Source organism: Notolepis coatsorum, assembly GCF_963971535.1.
Source record: "Notolepis coatsorum genome assembly, chromosome: 16".
Lineage (NCBI taxonomy): Eukaryota > Metazoa > Chordata > Actinopteri > Aulopiformes > Paralepididae > Notolepis > Notolepis coatsorum.
The window spans coordinates 25,165,449-25,190,756 of NC_140180.1; the positions used below are offsets into that span (position 1 = coordinate 25,165,449).

Here is a 25,308-nt window from a genome sequence, read left to right on the forward strand (position 1 = left end):
CACTTTTTAGATACTCGCACTGACTCACAGGACCCCCCCTACAGATTTTTTGGTCGAACTAACTAAATTTACTTTACTTAACAATGTATAACAGTGTGTGTGTATACAGTATATATATATATATATATATATATATATACACACACACTGTTATACTTCCCAAGACAATCCCACTGTTGCCTATCGATTGTATTAAATCAAATTAGACAAATAAAGAGGCATGGTGACGGTGACGCAGTTTGATCACAGCCCCCTTCATAAACCCCCTTGTGCCTACAGTCTTATCTGGCGGCGGTGAAATGGGCCCCCTGCTCCCGGATCATGTGGTTAACAAGCAGAACTGAGGCCTGACTCACTGCCACACAGCAGAACAACAGATGATGTGTCTTGTGTCTCCATGGCCCAGTTATTCCGGGTAGTGTGACAGCCTCAGCCAATCAGCACACACAGACTTAAATTAGTATTAGCAACAGTAACAGTGTATTGCACTACTATTACTACTACTGTTAACTGTTAACTGTTACCCGTTATTGCAAACATTTATTGTTACCTGCTACCTGTTATTGCACACATTTTTTGTATTGGATTCTATTATATGTTGTACCAATTGCACATCGTTGCGGGCAAGACCACCCGCATTTCATTGTATATCCGTATGCCGTGACAAATAAAACTCTTGACTTGACTTGACTTGACTTGAGTTGACTTGACTTGACTTTTAGTGGCTTGGTAAATTGTGGGAGGGGAGATTTGGTTTTTAAAAGAATACGCCAACATTTTGGGAAAGTAGCTTACCGTCTTCTCCAGAGAGAGACAAGAAGATAGATACCAGTTTCCTCTCTGTGCGTTCAGTAGAAAGCTATCTGGCTGCACGTTAGCCTAGCTTAGCACAATGAATGGAAGCGGACATGAGCGGTTAGCCTTCGGGAGAGGTGTTAGTTGGACAATGCCTAGGCTAACCGGTCATGTCCGCTTCCATTCATTGTGCTAAGCTAGGCTAACATGCCGCCAGATAGCTTTCTACTGAACGCACAGAGAGGAAACTTGTATCTATCTTCTTGTCTCTCTCTGGAGAAGACGGTAAGCTAATTTCCCAAAACGTTGCCATGTTCCTTTAAGGCTTAGTGCATGGACGGGGGAAAAACAAGCCAAGTTATCTGAAAAACTTAACTGCATGTAATTCATCATGTTTCTTATTTCAGAAGTTTTATTGAGAAAAAAAAAGATATACTGTAGGCCTATATCAAAGAAAAATGCCATGTTTTGGTAAATTTTGCTAAAATGTTTATGAAAAGACTTATTGGTAAATGGTGCATTTATATAGCGCTTTTATCCATGCAAGGAGCCAACCTGCACATCGGGAGCAATTAAGTGTCTTGCTCAAGGAGGACACATCGACACACTGCCCGGGAGGAGCGGGAATCGAACCAGGAACCTTTCGACTACCAGACGACCGCTCTACCTCCTGAGAAACTGTCGCCCCTTATTGAAAGTATTGTTGAGCAAGTATCAGTGATGTGTTTAATGTGGATCGGTGTTTGACCTGCTTACATTTACATTGAGTCATTTATAGCTGACGCTTTGATCCAAAGCCACTTACAAATTGTGTACAAGTCAGCAGGAGGGGTACACCTCTGGCAGCTAAGGGTAAGTGGTATTGTTCGTCTAGCAGTGTCCAACTTGAGTGCTTCACTCTGAGTGCATGGTAGTATAGGCATAGTAGATAGTATAGACATAGTAGCTTAGTACATAATAGTAAAAGATAGTAAGAAGGTATTTTTTACTTACATTTCTGGAGGGGCAAAATCTGGTCGGGACATCTGATAGCCACACTTGACCATTTTGTAGAACCTGGTGTCCACAGCCATACTGGGGTAGGGGCTCTGACCTGATGACAACAGCAACATGAACCCTTTCACTACCACACCACAAAGGGTTAACACTTTCACTGCCACACTACAGAAGGTTAACCCTTTCACTACCACAATACAAATAGTTAACACTTTCACTGCCACACTAGAGATGGTTAACCATTTTACTACAGCAGGTTAACCCTTTCACTACCACACTACAAAGGGTTAACACTTTCACTACCACACTACAGAAGGTTAACCCTTTCACTACCACACTACAAAGGGTTAACACTTTCACTACCACTCTATAGAAGGTTAACCCTTTCACTACCACACTACAAAGGGTGAACTCTTTCACTACCACACTATAGAAGGTTAACCGTCTGAGGTGTGGTAGTGAAAGGTTAACCTTCTGTAGTGTGGTAGTGAAAGGGTTAACCTTCTCTATTGTGTGGTAGTGAAAGAGTTAAACTCAAAATATATAAAAAAAAAAAAAAAAAAACGGAATGAATTATTTCTACAAACAAACTATATAAATGTTAATGAACTCCAGATGTAAGTCAGTATTCATATATGTTGTGTGTGTGTTTGAGTGTTCTCTAACCGAGAGAGAAGATCTCCCACAGCAAGATGCCATAGGACCAGACGTCACTCTGGACAGTGTACACACAGTCAAAGATGCTCTCTGGAGCCATCCACTTCACTGGCAGACGGGCCTAAACACACAGGGTGAAGGGGACAAAACAATGTGCACCATAATATCAGTTAAATATGACTTTAAAGTATAAATGACTTAGCCTACTGTGAAAAGAGATAGCATGAAATTACTTTGCTGTCAACCCAATGTTTGGGGATGGTCCCTTTTAATCATATATAAAAAAAGAAAATGTGCATAATTTATGGTCAGAATAGGGCTGCCCCTTCTTAGTTGATCAGTCGACTAATCAGTCATTAGCATCTCTGATTTTTTTTAGTTGATCAGTCATTTATGCTGAATAAGTTATTGATCGTTAGTCATTCCTGGAAAATTATAAGTGCACTCTGGCATAACAATAAATATGTTTTGTTTTTTAATAAGCACCAGGTTTAAATATGTTTGGGTTTTTAATAAGCACCAAGTTTAAATATGTTTTGTTTGTTTAATAAGCACCAGGTTTAAATATGTTTAGTTTTTTAATAAGCACCAGGTTTAAATATGTTTTGGTCTTTAACTCATTGGAAGCCGACAGCGCTTATGTGTTTGTCCGACAACCGTTGAACGCCAATCACGTTATTTGATCGTTATTTCTTTTATTCGATATTTCCATTCATTATCCATCCAGGGAGCCTGGTGTTATCATGGGGCTGAGTCTGAGATCGCTAAAGTGCAATACCGGCCGCATCCTACCAGGCGGCGGTATCGAGCACCATTTGAAACCTTGTGTATTGGGCTGTGCGTCGATGAAATGCCTCCGGGCGCTCTTTTCTATGAACCTACTCATTTAAGTACAGTAATTACTTAAAGAGTTTACTTTCCACCGCTGTCTGTCAGTAGCACATTATGACTATATGCTAGATTGAATTTGCTCCGGATGGAAACGGCTCACACTGACACGAACAAATCAGATGGTAATGCTGGCTGATGCTTTCTTACGTTGCCCTTCACCACATAGTTGGAGTCGTTCATGATGTCACGTGCCAGGCCAAAGTCACAGATCTTGGCCACTCGGTGGTCGGTCAGGAGGACATTTCTAGCGGCCACGTCTCTGTGAATACACTGAAAGAAGAGATGTACAGTCGCTCACAATCTTTAGTCGTACTTTCTAAACAGAAGACCTATTAAAGCCACTGCAATGTTCACATTTCTATCCATATGAATACAGCATGGAGAGTCGAGACCAAAAATAATCTCAAACTGTAAAGCTGAATCATATACCCAATCGACAATGTCGTCTCTTACAACTGTAATTGTTCTCTTATGTGAAACAGGTTTTTTTGGTCCGCCTTCGCATTCTGACATTGCAACGGCTGCTATGACGTAATGCGTTTTTTTTTGCATAATTATGACTGCGACGGCGTACATACATGTAGAAGTTGTGTGTGTAAGTCCTCTCATTAACACAGTCACTTACGTTTTTGGCTGCCAGGAAGTCAAGGCCCTGAGCCACCTGATAGGAGAACCTCAGCAGATCGTCAATGTCCACTGGCCAATCACCACTCTCCTCACACACAGAGTCTAGGCATGAACCAGGAAGACACACCACTCAAATAAAGGGACTAATACCTAACAACTGGCATACTCAACGAGCCACAGGAAGCTACTCTGGAACCATCAAACCTATTTACCACTGTGACCCTAAGGGATTTAACTATTTACCACGGTGACTCTAAGGGATTTACCTATTTACCACTGTGACTCTAAGGGATTTACCTATTTACCACTGTGACTGTAAGGGATTTACCTATTTACCACTGTGACTGTAAGGGATTTACCATGAGATGATTTGACGGGCTGCTGGCCAGGTCTCATCTCCAGGTAGCTTCCTGAGGACACGCTGGAGATACCACTGTCACTGAGAAAGAGAGGCAGACAGACAGACAGACAGATGCATACACATAAATCGAGAGAGGTCGCATGGACTGGTTCAGGCATGTGCAGAGGGGGGGGGGGGCTTTTGGTGGGTATTTTCTTTTTATTATTATACCGTAATCTTTTTTTTGTAAAGAGCAATGCCCATGGTCCTCATCAAGAATCATTTTAATTATTATAAATAAAAATAAATATTTGAATGCCTGTCTGTCTGAGGTGCATGGTTTTCTGTTGTGTTGCGTGACGCGTCGCCCTCCCTCTTGGAATGACGGGCCCATTAGCCAATAGAAATCTATAATACATTTTGATAAATCCCAAACTGTTCTAAGGCATAATCATATAGTATGATGCAGTTACGTTCCGTGTTACATTCTCTGAATATTGGTTGCTAATGCTATTGTTTGGCTGGTCACGTTACGCTGTAGTTGGTGTTCTAACATTTTGATACATGTGCCCTTGTCGTAAATTAATTGAATCAAAAATGTATGGTACAAGTAAGGTTAGGGTTTTTAAGGAGACATGGTCACAGCTTAAGGAAGAAATGACACTTTAGATATCCATACCAGGGACAGGTCAGGACAGAACAGCAAGGAATGTACTTTTGGTTAATGGTTAAGATGACTGTGTCCCCACACCCCCCCTGGCGAGGTCGGTAGCCATAAAGCCTATTCTAGAAGTAAAAAGTGCAAAGTGCAACCTTCCCCCCTCTGTGACAGCTTAAGGACAGTAAGACAGTTGGTGCTATAGATTGAGGAAGAGATAGCAGGAAATAGCGTGCAGCTGGTAAAAACACAGGTTAATGACTTACAAATGTAGAAAGTTAAAACTCTAAAAAAGCAAGTTATTAATCAACTGATAAAAATAAAGGGCAAATTAAGGAAAAGCAAGCACAAGGAGACTAAGAAATGGACTGATTGTCCACTGAGAAGTTGAATAAATTGACTCAGGCGTAAAAGGAAAAACAGCCATAATTAATATAGATCACTATCAAAAGAAAATAAGATTCTAGTTAAAGATAGTTAAAAAGCCATCACTAGAGAGAAACTAAATTAAATAAAACAGGATTTAGAACTTAAAATAAGTAAAAACAACAGTAAGGGCCTGTTCTCATAAAAACACATTACATGAAAAAAAGGGATTTGCATCAAACAGTATACAAGACTGTTATAAGAAACTGGCCGCAATGATCTATAAATCTGAATTATAAAGGAGTAGATAGTCGAGCACAATCTGGAAATATAACAGTAAAAAGCAATAAGTAAAACTAGAATAAAACTATGTTTCTCATCTGTTGAAAAGTAGTGTGTGTGCCCTGATGTAAAACGTTGAAAAAGGGATTTTACAAAGCTAAATCCTGTTGGCAAAGTGGTGTGCTTGTGCTGTGTTGTACCCATTCTGCAATCTGTTAAACAAAGTATTCACTCATATATTTTGATCAAACAATAACTGTTTAGTCCTTGAAAACGGCCCGAAATAAGTCACTTCACCTCCTTATTTGGAGAGGAAGACAGTCTCCTAGAGTGGTAAAGCCAATCACATTGGAGTCCTTGGCATGTGAAAGCACATCTCAGGGACTCGACCACTGGGGGAGGGGTTTTGAGTCCTATATTTACCACAGATCTGAGACCTGAAAAACACACAACCACGGAGACCAGGAGACCACGTCAAGGCACGGAGAAAACATCATCTTGAGACGACCCCCAAACCTATGCTGAAAACCTATCCAATCGAGACGTGCTGCCGAGTCCTGATTATAGAATAGAAAAGTTAACGAGAACTTTAAGCTGTTTTTGGATCTTCCAATAAACGACGGCGAGACTGTCTTTGTACCCTAAAGCGCCTGGCTCCGACTCCAAATCATTTATAAGACATTTGAACAACGTGTGAGTACAATCAGCAGAGTTACAGTAGCGATCCACTATACGATCCTGAGACTTTAGCAAATAGAATCATTGAAAAGACACGTTACCCTTTTAAAATGTTTAGCACCTGCCCCTCTAAAGGTCTCTGCACGGCCCTGCTAGAGAGTTGACCCATTAGTTAGTTAGCACTGCGTACCTTCTGACGTACTGTTTTTGATGACTGACGTTCTTGTAGTCCCTGGTCTCCACAATCTCAGGGATGCTCATGACGCAGTTCAGGAACGTCTCTGTTTTCGTGCGCAGGAAGTTCAAGAGGTCACCGTGGCTACAGTACTCTGTGATCACAAGCACCGGCCCTGAGGAAGACATTTTCGTTTTGATCAACTAAACATCGGATGCGGTCGAAACAAGAATTCCCTCTCACCTATCAAGTCTCATGATGTCTTTAACCCTTTCACTACCACACTACAGAAGGTTAACCCTTTCACTACCACACACTACAGAAGGTTAACCCTTTCACTGCCACACTCTTTGGGTGTTCAGAGACCGCCTTAAGGTACACGAGGGAGGAACAACAGACACTAATGCTCGGCATGGTAGCCGCAAAAAAAAATTATTCTAACCGATTGGAAATCACCTACACCCCGTGTTTCCAGAAATGGCTCAATGAAATGATCACAATCATACAGATGGAGAGGATCCGCTATTACAGATCCAAAGAGCACAACAGGTTTTTGGACATATGGAGCCCATTCATTGACTATCTGAAGGACAAATAACTGCATTCTGCAGAGACTCACCCCTGTATATCTCATGTTTGACCTGCACCTTGTAACACCTGGCTATACAACACACTGTAATGCTTTGAGTTAAGTCACACTGTTATTTTATTTTCCTGTCTGGCAGTCTTTTTAGTTTTTTAGTTTTGTTATGTCTGTTTATTTTTGTTCTGTCTCCTCCTTTTTGTTTGTCTGTTCTTGTCTATAGTAAACTGAGAAATAAAGTATTAAAAAAAAAAAAAAAAAAAAAAAAGACTGTCTGACCTCCGTGTGTGCAGGCCCCCAGCAGGTTGACGATGTTCTTGTGTTGTCCCAGATGGCTCAGGATCTTCAGCTCAGACATCAGAGCCTCCCTCTCGTCTGAGTGGGCACTGGCTGCAGACACAGACCGCACAAGACTGTAAGCAACCCTCTGCCATGCTCCACAATATATGACTACCTGGACTGTGTTCTGATTTCATTATGTGGGCTATAAATACCCTAGAAACACATTCAAGGGCCACCTGTGTTAAAGGACCACGCCAACATTTTGGGAAATTAGCTTGCCGTCTTCTCCAGAGAGAGAGACAAGAAGATAGATACCAGTTTCCTCTCTGTGCGTTCAGTAGAAAGCTATCTGGCTGCATGTTAGCCTAGCTTAGCACAATGAATGGAAGCGGACATGGCCGGTTAGCCTAGGCATTGTCCAACTAACACCTCTCCCGAAGGCTAACCGGCCATGTCCGCTTCCATTCATTGTGCTAAGCTAGGCTAACATACAGCCAGATAGCTTTCTACTGAACGCACAGAGAGGAAACTGGTATCTATCTTCTTGTCTCTCTCTGGAGAAGACGGTAAGCTAATTTCCCCAAATGTTGGTGTGTTCCTTTAAAGCACTCATGGTATGGTGAGGCTCACGCTTTGGATAAAAGCGTCCACCAAAAGCGTGGCTACATGGGTAGAGCTTCGGACTCATGAGCGGAAGATCACCGGTTTGAGCCCCGGTCAAGGCCGTTGTCGGAAAGTGTTGTTGTTGTCCAGCAGGGAACACTCTGCACTCTGTCCACTGGACTTGTCAGTAACAATGCCCCTGTTACGGTGATAGGGACACCATACAGACTGCGAGTGCCGTCCTTTCGGATGAGATGTTAAACCGAGGTCCCGACTTCGGTCGAACCCAGGGCATGTATCGCAAAGACGTTCCTGGCCAAATTCCCAAGCAGGTCTCTGACATCAAGGCCATCTAATCATCCCTCCCTCCCCTTAATCATTCCTTGTCTCCTGAGCCTTTCAGTGTATGGCAGCCATTGAGCCTGCATAGCCCAAGGTTGGGTGCTACACAGTGGTGGTGAAGGAGGCTATTTACAACCCTACATTGTAAAAAATTATCACTTTGAGTCTGCCTAGAAGAAAGCACTATATACATGTAATGATCGTTCATTATGTTATGTTATACCATGTTATTTATTTTTCAGGTTTTTAAAACATGGCTGTTTAACCGGTCTCCCTGGTTTACTTGTTTAAACAAACAGGTTGTTCTATCATCTGACCTTTCAGCATCTTGACAGCCACGCGCAGCACGTTGTCCTCCTTTCCCAGACCATAGGCTTTGGCCTCCACAACCTTTCCAAAGGCCCCCGCACCGAGGATCTTCCCTGGGGGGGGGGGGGTCACATGCAGAACATTTTAAAGAATGAAGCATTACAAAGCATTATTATCAGGGTAAATAAAGACAAGCCTGTTTTGCATTTTAGGGATGTTGTGTCCATTTTCTAAATTAGTGTTTGTCTTGTGCTCTGGAAATAAGAAGTGGGCTAAATAGTAAGTACTAGCAGCCAAAAACAGAAACGTATCACGGTAGTATGATTCATTCAGTTTTACCATGTGTGGCAGATCTCACCCCCCCCAACCCCCCTCTCATGGATATGTGAAGGATGGGTGATACTTTTGCCACGGAAGGAGTAGAGTAAATTAGGTAGCTGAGATTAGTACTGATAGAACACACCTGCGCATCATTAGTCCACCCACATCTCACGTGCACACGCCCATACCCACACACTACAAATACACTAGGTTAGTTAGGAGTAAGTTGAGCGGAGGTGAGGTTGGAGTTGTTGTTTATTGAGAGAGAGAGATTGTAGTATTCAGAGTTGTGAAGGTGAGAGGTAGTGAGAGGCGAGGTGAAGGCGAGTAGGTGTTCTTTGTGTACTGGACCCTGGACTGGCTGAGAAACCCCCTTGTGTACTGACCCTGGACCGGACGACTACCCTGAATAGTGAACAATGTCTGTTTGAATTTATGCTGTGCCATTGTTACTGTAAAAAATGTAATGATTGTGATGTTGTTATTATTATTAATGAGACGATGAGCTGTATGTGTGTGTCGCTGGAATTTCCCCAAGGGGATTAATAAAGGAATATCTTATCTTATCTTATCTTAATCCCTTTTTCTGTCGTCGAGCCATCGGCGTATTTAGACCACTATCACTGGGGCACATGCCCCAGTGTTGATCAGTTGTGCCCCAGTGATCAATATTATGTCCCCATAAAAGAAAAAAAAGTGAGCGCTGTCGTGCTGGTGGTAGCGTGCAGATATCGCGGTGTTACCAGGGCTACTAGATCCAGTGTAGATCCAGTGTTCAGATGACGTTGTTGGGGGAATGCGGAAGTGGAAGTGCGAGCAGACCAGATGGATGTGATGTTGTGAACCAGGCTGGGAGCGAACAAACTTTCTTCGGGAGCTTCTGTGAATATAGCGGGGTCGGTGTAGAAGTCCTAGTTGTTTGATGACAGAGATGCATATTGGAATTGTGCAGTTGTTCAGTTTATGCAGTTGCGGGGCGAGATATTGTAGCATGTCAACACAGCCGTGGTGCTGGATGGACGGGAGTATCCGGGTGATGTCTCGCTGACGGCGGGAGCTTGAGCAGATGTGCCGGTGTTGGAGGAGATGGAAGCAGGCAGGGATGCAGTGGTGGTACCACCCGGTACCACGCCGTCCTAGCAGTTTGCTGAGCAGAAGTGCGCGCAATCGCGCACGGATGTGCATGCGCGCGCACACAAAAATGCGTTCACAATTTTCACTGGACTCGTAGCGCCGTGCGCCAAGTACCCGGCACTTATCTATCACCTAGACTTTGCATAATAATAGGATACCGATAGCACCACTGGAAGCAGGTAGGTACAGACAACCACCAGTTCAATGGAGTCCGACTTGGTAGCTCAAAAAAAGTTGAAAAAAACTCCATGCAAATACAGTAAGGTAGCTAAGAGAACCACAACTGTAAACAGCATGCATAAAAGCTCAATAGTATAATTGTTGTGAAGGGCCAGATTAAACTGAGAATCTACCTTTATTGTTTGATATACTTTGTATATTATTTATATATATACACGGAATATCCCTTTACCTGCGTTCAAACCAGAGTAATATTCGCTCTCCTTATTGGACAGCGCCCCTAGGCGCCAGCGCGCAGGCCCCCAACGGCAGGTTCAAAGACAAGTTCAGGCATGTCAGGACATGCCCGGAGACAGCGTATTGATACCAGACAAAGACTGCGGTTTGGGACTAGATATTCATTTAAGTATATATACAGCGCAGGTGCGCAGAGTTGTTGTTCATCCCGAGTCAACGTGCAGTGAAGTGAGCAACCTTGCGTCTAACAGAGCGTTGAGAACCACGTGCGAATAGAATAGTAAAGTGTCAGAGTTTAATGCAGTAACGTCGAGTTCGACCTAATCTAATGTGAAGTAAATAGTCGTTCATTTATTGTATATCGTGCGGCCACAGTTCGTTCGTGTGTAGCATTACCCAGCGGTTCGTCGTGTCTTTAGCTGGTGTACTTAGCCAGGGTGTGTGGCCTAAATACGTCGCCCACACCCGAGGAGTCCTAGGCGGAGAACCGTTGGACATGTACACAGGAGAATCGGCGTCGGCGATTGCAGAACCATTACTGGTTGGATTATATTGATTTGGAACGTGTTACCCGGAGAAGAGCATCGTTGATTTCCACTATCGTTTGGGATTCAACCTCGTGAGGATTACAACTCGGGCTGGCCTCGTGGACGGAGGCTGGCTAACTGTCATCAATGCTATCGAGCATTTGGATTACAATTATTGCTTTGCTGCTGATCAAGGGAGTTACAAGGACCGACTCCTGTACCTGGAGTCTCTTTATTCCTCATTGAATCAGACTGAGTACCCGAACATTCCTCTACCCTCCAGGCCTTACACCCCCGGAGGGAACCCATTGTCTCCAGGCGGTACCAGTGTTGCCTTATATAGTTGCTATTATACGACAGGTGGTGTCAACTTAGACCCATCGTAGGATTCCTGCTATTCTTAGTGACTCATGCTATTGACTGACTTTACGCATATTCTTCGCCATACAAGCGCGACCCTAATTCTCATTCTGTAACCCAATGTTGCATAATAATAATAAATTACCCTCAAATACTATTTCTTTGTCAATGCCGTGTTCTTGTGGGTGTTCACCATCTATATTTGATGTACTGTCTGGCCAGTAATTAAAGTACATAACTCGCAGTGGTTTAATCTATCACAATCTTTAATACAGTCAGGGTTTTGTAACCCCTCAGTTACAATAATACTATAGTTAGTTTCAAGTAAACATGATAAATATGAAGCAAAAAGGTTCACTGTGTACCTTCACTGTCTGCCCCACCTTGTTTCATTCATACTGTTTTACATTTTTTATCACACAAAACAAATAGCACTTGTATTTATAAATGTGATCTAGCTGAGATAAATGGCTAATATTAACCATACTGTTTATGCTGTCTATATTGGTTGTAATTGAGATAACAGTTAACATATTATGTTAAGTATTAAGTATTTTTACATAAATGGTTATGGCTTTATTGTTTTAAAATCCCAATAATGTTCACCAGACACACACATATTGGGTGAGTAATCAAAACGCGTACACCACACAAGTATGAATATTACTTGTATGACATGTATCAGCATGTACACATCAAATTAAAACTAATAAAGAACTGGCTAAAAATAAAATAGTTACAAAATCCGCCCATTTTCGCCCAAAAAACTTCCAAAACCGGCACAAGAAAAATCGGCATCCCTGAGTGCCCCCCTGTGCCCCAGTAGAGTGCTTGGTCTAGATACGCCCCTGCGTCGAGCCTGTTTTGTGTTTTTGACCCTTGGACTGAATCACGACCATTCTTTTGCTTTTTCCGTCTGGATTCTGCCTTGAATTCAATAAATACTTGTATTGATTGATATTGCTCTTGTGTGGACATTCGAATTTGTTTGTATTTGAACCGTGGCGAGTCTGAACCCCACCAGGCTCGTCACACATGGTACCACTAAATAATTGACCATGGTATTGCCGTGGTAAAGGTCATGTATTGCCATGGTACCACATAACATGATATAATACAATTCAAACCATGATATACCTAGTTTGAGCTTGTCCCGGGGAAACTCCCACTTCTCGTTGTAAGGCAGCTGAGTGGGGTCGATGAAGGTGTAGTTGTTGCCATCTCTGGCCTCAAGGATCTTCCATCGGATCTCATACCTTGGTTTCTGAATGGGGAAGTTGACATTGAAAACAATACAAAAACACATTTTGGTGTGATTTTGAACGATTTCTCAAAAAATATTAGTATTGAAGTTCACTTTTCCATTTACAATGGAAATACAAAGGTTGGTTTATTTTTTATGTATTTATTATTTATGGCTATTCCTAATTGTAAATGGACTTAAGAACCACCAAACCAAACTTTACAATTACCTTAATTTTAAATAGAAGTAGGACATTCAATGATTTGAAGGGACTGGGAAATAAGAAAGCAAAATAATTTTTTTTATGGTGTTTTATATGTATTTTGCTCTATGTATTGTCCTGTATTTTATATGGACCTTGAGTCCGGAATAAAGTTTGAATTAAATTATTGTGAAGCCTTGAATCTGTCACTGTTTGATGTCACAAAGAAGGGTGTATCCGAAAGCTGTCTACAACATTTGTAACAGGTGATGAAAAAGTAAACAAATAATTAACTGTATTAGACATTTGTTAATGATGAATAGGCTTCACTTCAGATTAGGGCACACAATAGCATCTGCAAATGATTTATAGATGTTTTATGAATGTCTTAACAAATCATTTGTTGAACATGAACAAATAAATGGAGGTACAGTAGTCGTTTTTTTCATATCCATTTTTCAAAGCATCTACAAATGTGTTACTACTACACATTAAACAACATTATTTAATTATGAACAAATCAAGTACAAACAATGTTGATAATGAGTTATAGATAATGTAGAACTAATTTGTAAATGTTATACAAATATAGTTATAAATTATTTAATAATAATTTACGAATGTATATAAATGATTTGTTCATGATTAGTTAACTATCTACAAATACCTTATAAATGTCTTATAACTGAGTGTTATTATAAAGTGTTACCGGAATATCTTATCTTATCTTATCTTATCTAATGCTTGTCTTATCTAGCACTTAAAACAAGTCTGCACGTAAAACAAGTCTAGTGCAGACTTGTTTTAAGTGCTAGATAAGACAAGTGTTAGATAAGATAAGATAAGATAAGATATTCCTTTATAAATTCAGGTGTCATAGCAGCATGGGGAGGGGGGCAGGGGAGGTACAGGTATGGGCAGGGTAATATAGAAGACATAAATATATGCAATACAATTATAGTAAAAATCTAAATAAACAGTGTAAACAATATAATTAACTCTGAATACAAGCATATGAGCAGGTAAGCAGTGTAATCAAAGGTGCAGATGATATTATACGTTACAATAAATATGGTCAATAACACTTAGAATCTGAATATATACAGAGTAAGTAAAGCATACAGTATACACAGGTGCAGTAGACATAAGGTACCCTAACTGGCACAATATACATCAGACCTTGCTTTCATTTCACGTCTATGTAAGTATGCAGGTATACAGAGCCCATACCTGCTTGTACTTATACAACAGGAAGACCAACAACACCAGCAGCACGGTCAGAATGCCTGCTGCGCCACTCAGAGTGGAGGTGAAGAGCTTATCTGGTCAGAAAGTACAGTAAAAAATACCTAAGTGGTACGTTTAGGAGTGTTTGTTACCTCCACACATACTGTACAATGTATGTTATACCCAGGTTCATCCATATCCTCTCTACTGTATTAACAATATGTATCCTGATTACTTGTGTTAAGCTTTTTCTCGTTTCCCAAAAGACAAGTTGAGAACGACGGCAATAATGACTTAAATGGTAATAAACAGTGTATTTATATAGCGCATTTACTGTATATAGCGCATTTATATAGCGCATTTATATATATAAATATATATACTGTATATATACAATTTTGTTCCTCACATTCACACATTCACTCACACATTCACTCACACATTCACACACCGATGGCGGAGGCGACCATGCAAGGGGCCAACCTCCTCATCAGGAGCAATTAGGGGTTAATTGTCTTGCTCAAGGACACTTCGACATGCTACCCGGGAGGAGTGGGGAATCGAACCCGGGAACCTCCTGATTACCAGACGACCACCCTCTACCTCCTGCGCGCCACTGTCACCCCGACTTGACTGCGTATAGTACGATCGGTCCGATTGTCAATATTCACCTGAAACCTCCACGGCGAACGTGTCGCTGCCGACGCCGACCAGGTTGAAGGCCACACACTCCACGGTCATCCTGCGGTGGGACAGTCCCACGGTCAGGACGCTCTCCACCTCCACCGCCCCGTACTCCTCCCTCTGCACCTCCACCGTAGGGGCCCTGAGGGGGACTGGCATCCCTGTGGCGCTCTCATTGCACCTGCCCATAGGAAGACAAATACAGTATATATATAAATAACAGCTGGAGACTGGAGAATATATATATATTAGGGATGTCCGATATTATCGGCCGACCGATATTATCGGCCGATATCGGCAGTAAAATGTGATATCGGAAAATATCGGTATCGGTTTAAAAAGAAAAAAAACAATAACAATATTTGTTATATATATCCAGTGAAATTATTAGTTACCTGAAATTATTCAGTTTTTTGGACGGGGAAACCCTGCATATATCGGTATCGGTTGATATCGGTATCGGAAATTGAGAGTTGGACAATATCGGAATATCGGTATCGGTAAAAAAGCCAATATCGAGCATCCCTAATATATATATATATACACACAGTATATAATACACAGTATATACATCTCCAGCTGTTAATGTTCTTGATATTAAAAGTGTAAAAGTAGGGTACTATGGGACAAAAGCCCCCCTTAAGCAAACTGTTATTTTTCTGACACAAAATAAGCAAGAATAGAAGAGGTTGAGGATACATAGGCTATGTGCATAACGTTAAAAGCCCCCTTAATGGGAAAAGGCCCCCGAGCATATTGCTCCAAATGATAATATTACTTATCCAAGCAATATTGAAGAGCACAGCTGTCAAAGCTCACACTCCTACGCAGAGCTGTGTGGAATTTCCTTTCAAGGCCTTTTGTTAACATCCCTCTATATTCTACTTTCCTCTCACCTCACCTGGTCACCCCTCCCCCACCCACTTTCCTCCCAGATAGCTTAAAAGGCAAACCCACAGAATGAGGGGGGGGGGGGGGGGGGGGGCTTGACCCATTCTCCTGGGCAGAGAAAGTCAAGTCCTCTACTGAACTCCTAACCTAAATTGTATTTGATTAGTCATGTTTTAACAATAGATTTGTATCAACCATGAAGATTTGACCATGCGCATGATTAACCTCTCCAGTTCCACCACATGCATCTACGCCTGTACGTCACAGCCTGCTAAAACACCTGTCTCTATACGCCTGTACGTCACAGCCTGCTAAAACACCTGTCTCCACGCCTGTACGTCACAGCCAGTGTTGCGATGCTCATATCAACACTGGTTGCACGCACGCTAATGACGCCACGCTAATGACGCTCCCGCGCATGCGCATAAATGTTCCCTCGCATAAGGACAGACTAAAAACAGTGCCTAATTGCCTCTACGAATGGAATGTAACACCTGACGACCGGCGCTATTGATATGCAAAGTAGCCATGTGGGTACTGCGAGTTGGCACATCAGTCGAGTGCAGCGCATTCCTGTGTGCATGCGCGTGCACATCCGTGCGTGTGCGTGCACGCGCTTCTGCTCACAAAACTTTGGTTGCACGCAGTGCAACCTCGTCCCATGAGCAACGCATCAGTGGTCACAGCCTGCTAAACACCTGTCTCTACGCCTGTACATCACAGCCTCCAAAATACCTCTGTCTCTACGCCTGTACATCACAGCCTCCAAAACACCTCTGTCTCTATGCCTGTACATCACAGCCTGCAAAATACCTCTGTCTCTACGCCTGTACATGACAGCCTGCTAAACACCTGTCTCTATATGCCTGTGCATCACAGCCTCCGAAACACCTCTGTCTCTACACCTGTATGTCACAGCCTGCTAAACATTCTGTCTCTACGCCTGTACGTCACAGCCTCCGAAACACCCCTGTCTCTACGCCTGTGCATCACAGCCTGCTAAACACCTGTCTCTAGTCTCTACGCCTGTGCATCACAGCCTGCTAAACACCTGTCTCTACGCCTGTGCATCACAGCCTGCTAAACACCTGTCTCTATGCCTGTACATCACAGCCTCCAAAACACCTCTGTCTCTAAGCTTGTGCATCACAGCCTGCTTAACACCTGTCTCTATGCCTGTGCCTTCCATTTAACATACATCATACACTAGTTTGGAACTGGCCCCTGGAAGTTCTGCTTGTGGCGTTGGCCAGTTGGGAACTGGCCCCTGGAAGTGCTGCTTGTGGCGTTGACCAGTTGGGAACTGGCCCCTGGAAGTGCTGCTTGTGGCATTGACCAGTTTGGAACTGTCCCCTGGAACTGCTGCTTGTGGCGTTGACCAGTTTGGAACCAGGACTGTTAGAGACCGACTGTTAGTGTACCTCTCCCATCGATTCGTATAAAACAAAAAGCTTCCGATGTTGAAATTATAGATTATGTTTTGTGAGTTTTGTGGGGAAAATATCAAATGACCAAAACACCTAAATATATGTTGATTTTTGTCTCATTGTCCTCATTATTAGTTACCATTTTGGTTGAATCTCATAACAAATACATTATGCTGTAGTATTGTGTTGAGATTTACTATTGAACCCTATCTCACTTCCACTGTCAAACAAGAAAATACAAATAGGGCATCTTTGTGTCATAAGAGTGGATTTAATATAAGTAACGCAAACAGCAAAAACATGTAGGCTAATAGTAGATAAGTAATACCAGGACTAGAGCATATAAACAAGCTGACTACTCGACTATTATGTGAAACTAGTGTGGCAGATATCATCCCCCGTTCCATGGCTACGTGGAGGAAGGGAGATACTACTGCCACGGGCAGAGGAGAGTTAATTAGGGAGCTGATTAGGACTGATAGAACACACCTGTGCACCACGTGATCACCCCAGTGGCGTAACTCTGTTGCTAGTGGTGCGGGGGACAGATTAGGGGGCGTGGTCAGTGAAAAATTTATTTTTTCTAATACCAGGTGTGCAATACGCATTTTCCCAGGCGGTGGCGCCTCTTGTAAGAGGTGGTCATCGTGGAGCCAGGGCTTGTCCGGCGTTTTTTTATTTTTTTTAACACATTTTTGCAAACGTTCGCTCGCATGATCGCATCCCAAATGCGGAAGTGAAAGTGAAATTCCATTGGTTCTCCCAGTCCACGTGACCATTTCTAGCATTTCAATTGGTTATAGTGACAGACATAGATATGATGAAGACCTGAGCTCAGAGATGGAACAAGCAGCCGATGTGGTCCAAGTGCGAGCGAGTCACCGTTTATTATCATGTAACATTGTTTTTGGACGGTAAACACGTGGGGGGGACAATAACTCCATTCTGAAACCATGCGGGGGACATTTCCCGGGGAACCCCCCCATAGTTATGCTCCTGGATCACCCCCCCCCCCCCCCCCCACACACACACACACACACACACACACACAGAGACACCCATAGTTTAAAGCCAGAGGAGAGACAGAGAGAGGTTGAGTGGAGGTGAGGGGAAGCAGAGAGCAGAGAGAGAGTGTGATACGGAGTTTGTGAGGTGAGAGGTAGTTGAGAGGAGAGGTAAAAGCGAGAAGGTGTTCGTGGTACTGGACCCTGGACTGGCTGAGAAACCCCCTTGTGAAACTGACCCTGGACCGGAAGACTACTCTGAGTATTGAACATTCCCTTTTTATACGAGAGCCTGGTACGTGTTTTGACCCTGGACTGTTATTCGACTACTCTAATTGCCCATCGGACTTTTGTGCTATTATTCAATAAATATCTTTTATTTATTGAAATTGTGCTTGTGTGGAACATTTTATTTGTTTGTTTTGAACCGTGTCGAGCCTGAACACCACCAGGCTCGTCACACTAGATTTTCTGGTGTGCTTGTCAAAGGATATGTTGTTTTGAGCATAGATGACATGCTGTACGTGGGCCATAAGCCCTGCGGCCACGTTGTTTGCCAGGCATGTGAGATGAGATGCCATACACATGACATTCAGCTGCTTCAGTTTCCATGGTTACCACACCTGATTAGGTACTGTATGAAGTCATGCACATGCCCTCTGGAATATGGCTGGCACAACAAGTCAGATGACAGCTCTTACCATTTCTAGACCTGTACTAATTATTAGAAAACAAAAACACACTTATCCCTCATCTCTGGAATCCTTCCTGACACAATCAGACAGACCTATACCTCTTAAAAACCCTTTGATGGCATTTATCAGGGAAACTTGGAATCAATCGCACAAAATGACTGGTGATAGCCCATACTTAACTACGAGAGCCTCTATATGGTATAATAAGAAACTAAAGATTGGGAAGAAATCAGTCATATTGGACGATTGGGTTAAAAGGGGGATACATGTACTAGGTGATATAGCCGGGGAGGATGGGGTTTTGCCTTTTGAGGATATTAAGGAGGATTTTGATATAGATAATAAAAACTTTTATAAATTCCTACAGATTAGACATTGTATATCGTCATCAATAGGAGGACCAAAGTGCGGCCCAATTACTGCAATTCAAGAAATATTCTATAAAGGATGGCGCAGGAAAGGCGGTGCGTCAAGATTTTATGATGTTATAAGAGAATACAATGCACCCAAATTGGCGGGTTTGAGATTGAGCTGGGAGAACGATGTACATGAGGAGATTACTGAGGAAATGTGGGAGAAACTGGTATCCAAATGGAGTAAATTCTCTAGGGAGGCGCAATCACAACTTATTTTTTACAAAGTACTGAACAGAAGCTATTGGACGCCTAGTAAACTGGCCAGACTGAAATTAAGGGACAGTGACATCTGCTGGAGATGTGAGAAGGAGACAGGCACTTTACTGCACATGTTGTACGAATGTGAGAAGGTCCGGAAAATGTGGGATCAAATTGTGATATTCCTAAGTAAGGTCCTGAATGTGAAGATAAATAACGCCCCAATGGCATGTGTTTTGGGTATAGTACCGAAAGGGATTAAACTGCCTAAATACCGGGGAATGTGGTATAGAATGGCCATGATATCAGGATGTAGAATTGCATTACGACATTGGAAATCACCTGTTGATATTACTTTTAAAGAATGGATGGAACTAATGTTTCGGACAGCATCATATGAAAGGGTGACATATAGAGTCGCAGGGAGAGAGGATATTTTCGCTGAGATATGGGACAGTTTTCTACACCTGACTGAACGATCTGAGGACAAATGAGTAAGATGGGATTACAATATTATCAAGGATGAATATGAAAAAGGGGATTTGATCTGATGGTACTTGTGCTCTATAATATATTATGTATAGGGATGTCCGATATTATCGGCCGACCGATATTATCGGCCGATATCGGCAGTAAAATGTGATATCGGAAAATATCGGTATCGGTTTAAAAAAAGAAAAAAACAATAACAATATTTGTTATATATATATCCAGTGAAATTATTAGTTACCTGAAATTATTCAGTTTTTTGGGGGGGGAAACCCTGCATATATCGGTATCGGTTGATATCGGTTGATATCGGTATCGGAAATTAAGAGTTGGACAATATCGGAATATCGGTATCGGTAAAAAAGCCAATATCGAGCATCCCTAATTATGTATATATGTACATATATTTTATGTCCGGATGGTGTGTCTATGGAACGGTCACTGTCTCTATCACACCCACATGTGCGCAGATATAGCCACATACAAGTATCTAGGATACACATATTCATATGTGTACATAATAGGTTTACACGCACTCATATACACAAGGATAAGGTATACACGTCAGGGGCACACATACATGCACATACTCATATATAGGAAATAGACATACATACACCTACATATACACATAGTTGAGATATAGGCTTTCACTGACACATAGGGGGATACACAAGTATATAGGAGACACACACAGGCGTAGCTGAAACGTAAAAAAAATAAAAGAAAAAGAGAAAAGAAAAGAAAAGATGCAGCACATACCTGCTCGCAGGTAGATCGGTCTACATGTAACGTATGACGTATATATATATATATATATATCAGGGATGTATATGCACAATGTATAGTATGTTTTTTTTTTTTGTAAGTGCTTCTTTAATTTCCATGTCGGTTATTAGTGTATTTGTATGAGTCTCTTGCATGTTTTGTATGTTGTCACAAAAAATGAAAAAGGCGAATCTTGGATGTTGCATATTATGCTGTGAAAAGGTACTCTGTAAATAATGTAAAGATTTGTGCAAAAATATCAAAAAAAAAAAAAAAAAAAAGAAAACAAAAACACACAGACACATACACATAAACATACAATGTTGTAACCACACTATGCTATGATATTTCATGAACTGCTTAATTCCCTCAACTAGTGATACAAAGAAAAGTTTACTTTCTTCTTCAGACGTTTTGTGATCTTGAGATCTCCCAACACGCGATCCATGATCAAATGTTTGACAATCTAGAGATGTAATTAGCTTTTTCTCTCTTTCTTTATTCTCTTTCTAAATCCTTTATTCACTTTCCACATTCACTGGGTCCAATCTTTCTTCCCGCTGCTCAGCATGCATGAGGCAGGCTGCACAGGGAGCCCAGAGATCCATAAAGATAACAACTACTAACCTTCTTACTGTCCTTTACTATTATGTACTTTGCTACTAAGTAATCTACTGTCTATGCCTATACTACTACCTACATGCTAGTATGTCTATACTACTATACACTCAGTGTATAGCACTCAGGTTCAACACTGATGAACAATATCACTTACCCTCAGCTGCCAGAGTTGTACCCTTCCTGCTGACTTGTTGTACAGAACTTGTAAGTCTCTTAAAAGTATCAGCTAAATGACTAAATGTAAATGTAAATGTGAATGTAAATATAATGTAAATGTAAATGTGAATGTATATGTAAATGTGATGTGAATGTAAATGTAAGTGGGCGGCTTTAATGATTTAAATCTAGTCAATGAGCTCCTTCTCTGATTTGAAATGAGAAATCTGAAGGCTCTTTGGAGTCAGCCCAGAACAGAGCCACATTCACCCCATCAGCATTCTCCTCAATCATGACCAAAGCAATTAGGTGCTTAATCATTTTCAATTAGAGATAATCAGACATCTTGTCTATTCTAGTTACAACTTACAAGAGGGGTCTCTGCAAAGATCTAGATTCCTGTTTTGATTCAGGCTCTAATGTCTTTAATTTGACAACATTGTTAAATCCAGGGAACAACGGCAGCACTGACAACTCTTGTAAAAACAGGAGGAGGAAGGAGGAGGTGTTGGGATTCTGGATGCTCAGAGAGGGGTAACAGGGGCCTCCTTCACTTGTGGTGTCTCGTGGTAGTGGGGCCCTGTGATGCTGTGGCCCCCTCGACCCTCACTGGGCTCTCATACTGTACATTCGGTCTTGCTCCATTCTTGGCACATGGCCCAGCGGTCTCAAACGTCTCTGTGTGTAATTTCTTTGGTGATCTTCCGGCTACCTGTGTTCTTGTACAGTTGGTAGTTGGAGATTTAGTTTGGTCAAAAGATATGGCATATTCATCTGAGGCATCCATTGTGGAAAACTTCCATCGTCCTCATGTCTGTGTTGACCACTTGCCAATCCTCTGAACCATACAGACAGAACAGAACAGCCTGTTTCAGCTGCTGAGGTCAGGCAGACGCCTGCGAACCCCAGCTACTAGAACAGAGCGGCTTAGGCTCAGCTTCTTCCCCCAGGCCATCAGAGCCATGAACAATGAACATTGAGTGCTCAGAACATTGAACTGTCCACACACAAGCACACATGAACACACACACGACACGCACACTGTGCACGCTCACACACGAGCAGCCACTTAACACTTTAACATGAGCGGGCACACACTCATGTCGCACACACGCACACTTATGGCCAAAGGAAAGGACACTTTAAATTAGAATAACAGGAACAGTGTATTGCACTACCAAAGCTAACTAGCATGTCCCACATGCTCTGTAAATAACTATGTACAGATACCGAGATGTCACTCCATGTTACCTGCTACCTGTTACTGCACAATGTTGTTTCCTTCTTTTGATTCTATTATATGTACCACTGTATTGCACATCGTTGCGGGCAAGACCACCCGCATTTCATTGTATACCTGTATGCCGTGACAATTAAAACTCTTGACTTGACTTGACTTGACTTGACATTACTGTTGTACAGACGCAGCTTTGTTTCAAGGTTTTCTTTTTGGACCCTGATGTCCTTACTGATGAGGCTGCCCTCGTAGGTGAAGTCTTCCACAAACTTAAGTGGTTCCCCATTCACCAGGATGGGTGCTGTAGAGGTGGAGTCTACATATACATCACTTGTGTTTTAGAGGTGTTGATGCTGAGTTCATCCTGCCCGGTGAAGTTATCAAGCCCGTCTGTTTTAGCCTGTATGTTGGAGTGGTTAGTGGAGAGGATAGTAAGATCGTCAGAGTACTTCATGACCGTTGTCATGTTTCGCAGTGCAAAGATCTGGGCCATACACCCTCTCCCCTCCCCAAAGCCTGCTTACTCCTGTCTAAGCCTGGTGTCAGTGGCTGCCCTGTTCAGAAGGACTCTGCAGTCTCTGCCGAACATCTTGCTTGGAATAGAGAGACAGGTGATTCCTCGCCAGTTGTCGTAGTTCTTGATGCCACCTTCTTTGGGGATTTTGGCTATAAGACCAGCTATAAGACCAGTCTTCAGGGATGGTGTCACTGTTCCAGGTGTTTTGGAAGAGGTCGGTCGGGACTGTTGTTGGTGCTAAAATGTCAGCTTTCAGCATCTAAGCGTGAATAGCATCCGTGCCACATGCCTTACCACTCTTTTGTGTTAGAATGACCTCATCAATGTCTGGGCGGCCGGTGTTGATTCCCAGGGTATCGTCTGTTATTATGATGTTGGTTCGTTGTTCTGGTTCAGGGAGGTTGAGCACTTCCTGTAAGTGTTGGACACATCTGGCTGCTTGCTCGTGCTCTAATGTACAGATGTTAGGTCTTGTGCCTAACAGGGGCAGTTTGATTTGCCACAAAGTCGCTTGGTGATCTTGAACTCAGGCTTCTATATGCTGCAGTCTTCTTGGCTTCACTTGCCAGGTTATCAACAAAGACCATCCTGTCTCTCCTGGCACTCCTCTTCACCTCCCTGTCCTTGTTTTGTAGGATGACTTGGCCTTCTCAAGGAGTCATTGAGACTTGATTTAATAGTTTAGCCTTCAGTTGTTTCCTCTCTTAAATATTGCTGATTTGGCTAAATTACATCCAGCCGTTTTCGTTTGAAACAACTTTTAGTCATGGGAGTGCCATGGTTTCTCCATAGAGCCCTGTCGTATTCTTTTAGCACAGCAGCTCGCGCAGGTCCGAGGCAACTTAGTCACATGACTCAGTTGGTATTGCTCATTGGCTTGAACATGGTATGCTTGTATACAGCGAACAGGTCTATAGGCGTCTATAGATCCATTATTCAGCACTTGACATCCAGAGCCACTCCAGTGACATTCACTTCTTCCCAGGATGTCCAGGTTGTACCTCTTCATCTCTCCGAGGACCTGTGCTGTCTTGGAGGTCTCACACATGGAGGTCTGGACATTCCATGCTCCAAGGCGGATCTTGTTTTTTGGACCCAGTAGACTCGCTTTTGCGCTCCTGACTTCCTTTCGGTTTTCATCAGAGGTGCTCATACTGACGTTGAAATGGCTAGGGTCGACTATGAACCCGACGCTGATAGTGTTGCTCACTGTAGTTTCTGTAACGGTGTGTTTTTTATGGGGTGGCGTTGTTAGCCCGATAATTATGGGGGGCGACAAGGTCCCCGGTCTGGCAGACGTACCATGAGCACCGCATCTCTCATGCATTCTTCACTCATTCATGCACACTCAAGCATGGAGAGAACATGCAAACTCCACACAGAAAGGCCTGGGAGATACCCCACCTGGGTACCTGGCAACCCGGCAACTTGGTCCCCAAGTGGGATTCGAACCCAGGACCTTCTTGCTGCGAGGCGACAGTGTTAAGTACTTTCACTGTTGTTTTGTATTACAATGCAGACACTTTTTACAGATGGCAAATAGCAAATGGCTGCTTTTTTATATAGCGCTTTTATCCAAAGCGCTTTACAATTTGTTACTCACACTTTACCCATTCACTCACACATTCACTCACACATTCACTCACATATTCATACACCGATGGCGGAGGCAACCATGCAAGGTGCCAACCTGCTCATCGGGAGCAATTAGGGGTTAAGTGTCTTGCTCAAAGACACATCGACACGCTGCCCGGGAGGAGCGGGAATCGAATCGGGAACCTCCGGATTGCCAGACGACTGCTCTACCTCCTGAGCCACTGTCGCCCCAGATCAAACAACTCCCCCCGCCCAACACACACACACACACACACACACGGTCTCTCACAGTCTGTCATCACACAGTTGGCCTTCTTATTGTACTTGGATGACTTGGCGGGTTTGATTCATTTGGCAGTGTTCCAACAGTTTGCTCTGGCAGATTACTAAAGAAGTTCACTTCACGACGGAAAAAGGTTCTGAACATTTCATATCACATAAGTCCCAAAGGTTCGGCAAATAATTCCTTCCAGACAGGAAAAATGGCCTCATGGGCTCCCATTATGCTGCTTTTATCTATACACCAGTCACATGGGGATAAACTATCTGTACTATCAGTCATACAGTATGTGGATAGAATTGCAAGTGCACATT

General features: G+C 42.6%; 1 protein-coding gene across 2 annotated transcripts in view; it reads right to left on the bottom strand.

Annotated features, from left to right (window-relative positions):
* csf1ra (colony stimulating factor 1 receptor, a) overlaps window positions 1–25,308 on the bottom strand; it is a 50,479-nt gene that overhangs the window by 1,571 nt on the left and 23,600 nt on the right. Inside the window, exons 9-19 of one of the 2 annotated variants that reach the window (XM_084332454.1) lie at window positions 14,687–14,880; window positions 14,019–14,110; window positions 12,481–12,607; window positions 8,593–8,697; window positions 7,328–7,438; window positions 6,493–6,640; window positions 4,326–4,405; window positions 3,965–4,068; window positions 3,487–3,609; window positions 2,458–2,569; window positions 1,789–1,888 (exon numbers count right to left, since the gene is read on the bottom strand). In XM_084332454.1, the coding sequence (XP_084188580.1) occupies window positions 1,789–1,888; window positions 2,458–2,569; window positions 3,487–3,609; window positions 3,965–4,068; window positions 4,326–4,405; window positions 6,493–6,640; window positions 7,328–7,438; window positions 8,593–8,697; window positions 12,481–12,607; window positions 14,019–14,110; window positions 14,687–14,880 (1,296 nt within the window). Of the gene's footprint in view, window positions 1–1,788; window positions 1,889–2,457; window positions 2,570–3,486; window positions 3,610–3,964; window positions 4,069–4,325; window positions 4,406–6,480; window positions 6,641–7,327; window positions 7,439–8,592; window positions 8,698–12,480; window positions 12,608–14,018; window positions 14,111–14,686; window positions 14,881–25,308 lie in introns of both variants that reach the window. The other variant, XM_084332453.1, reaches the window with a different exon arrangement.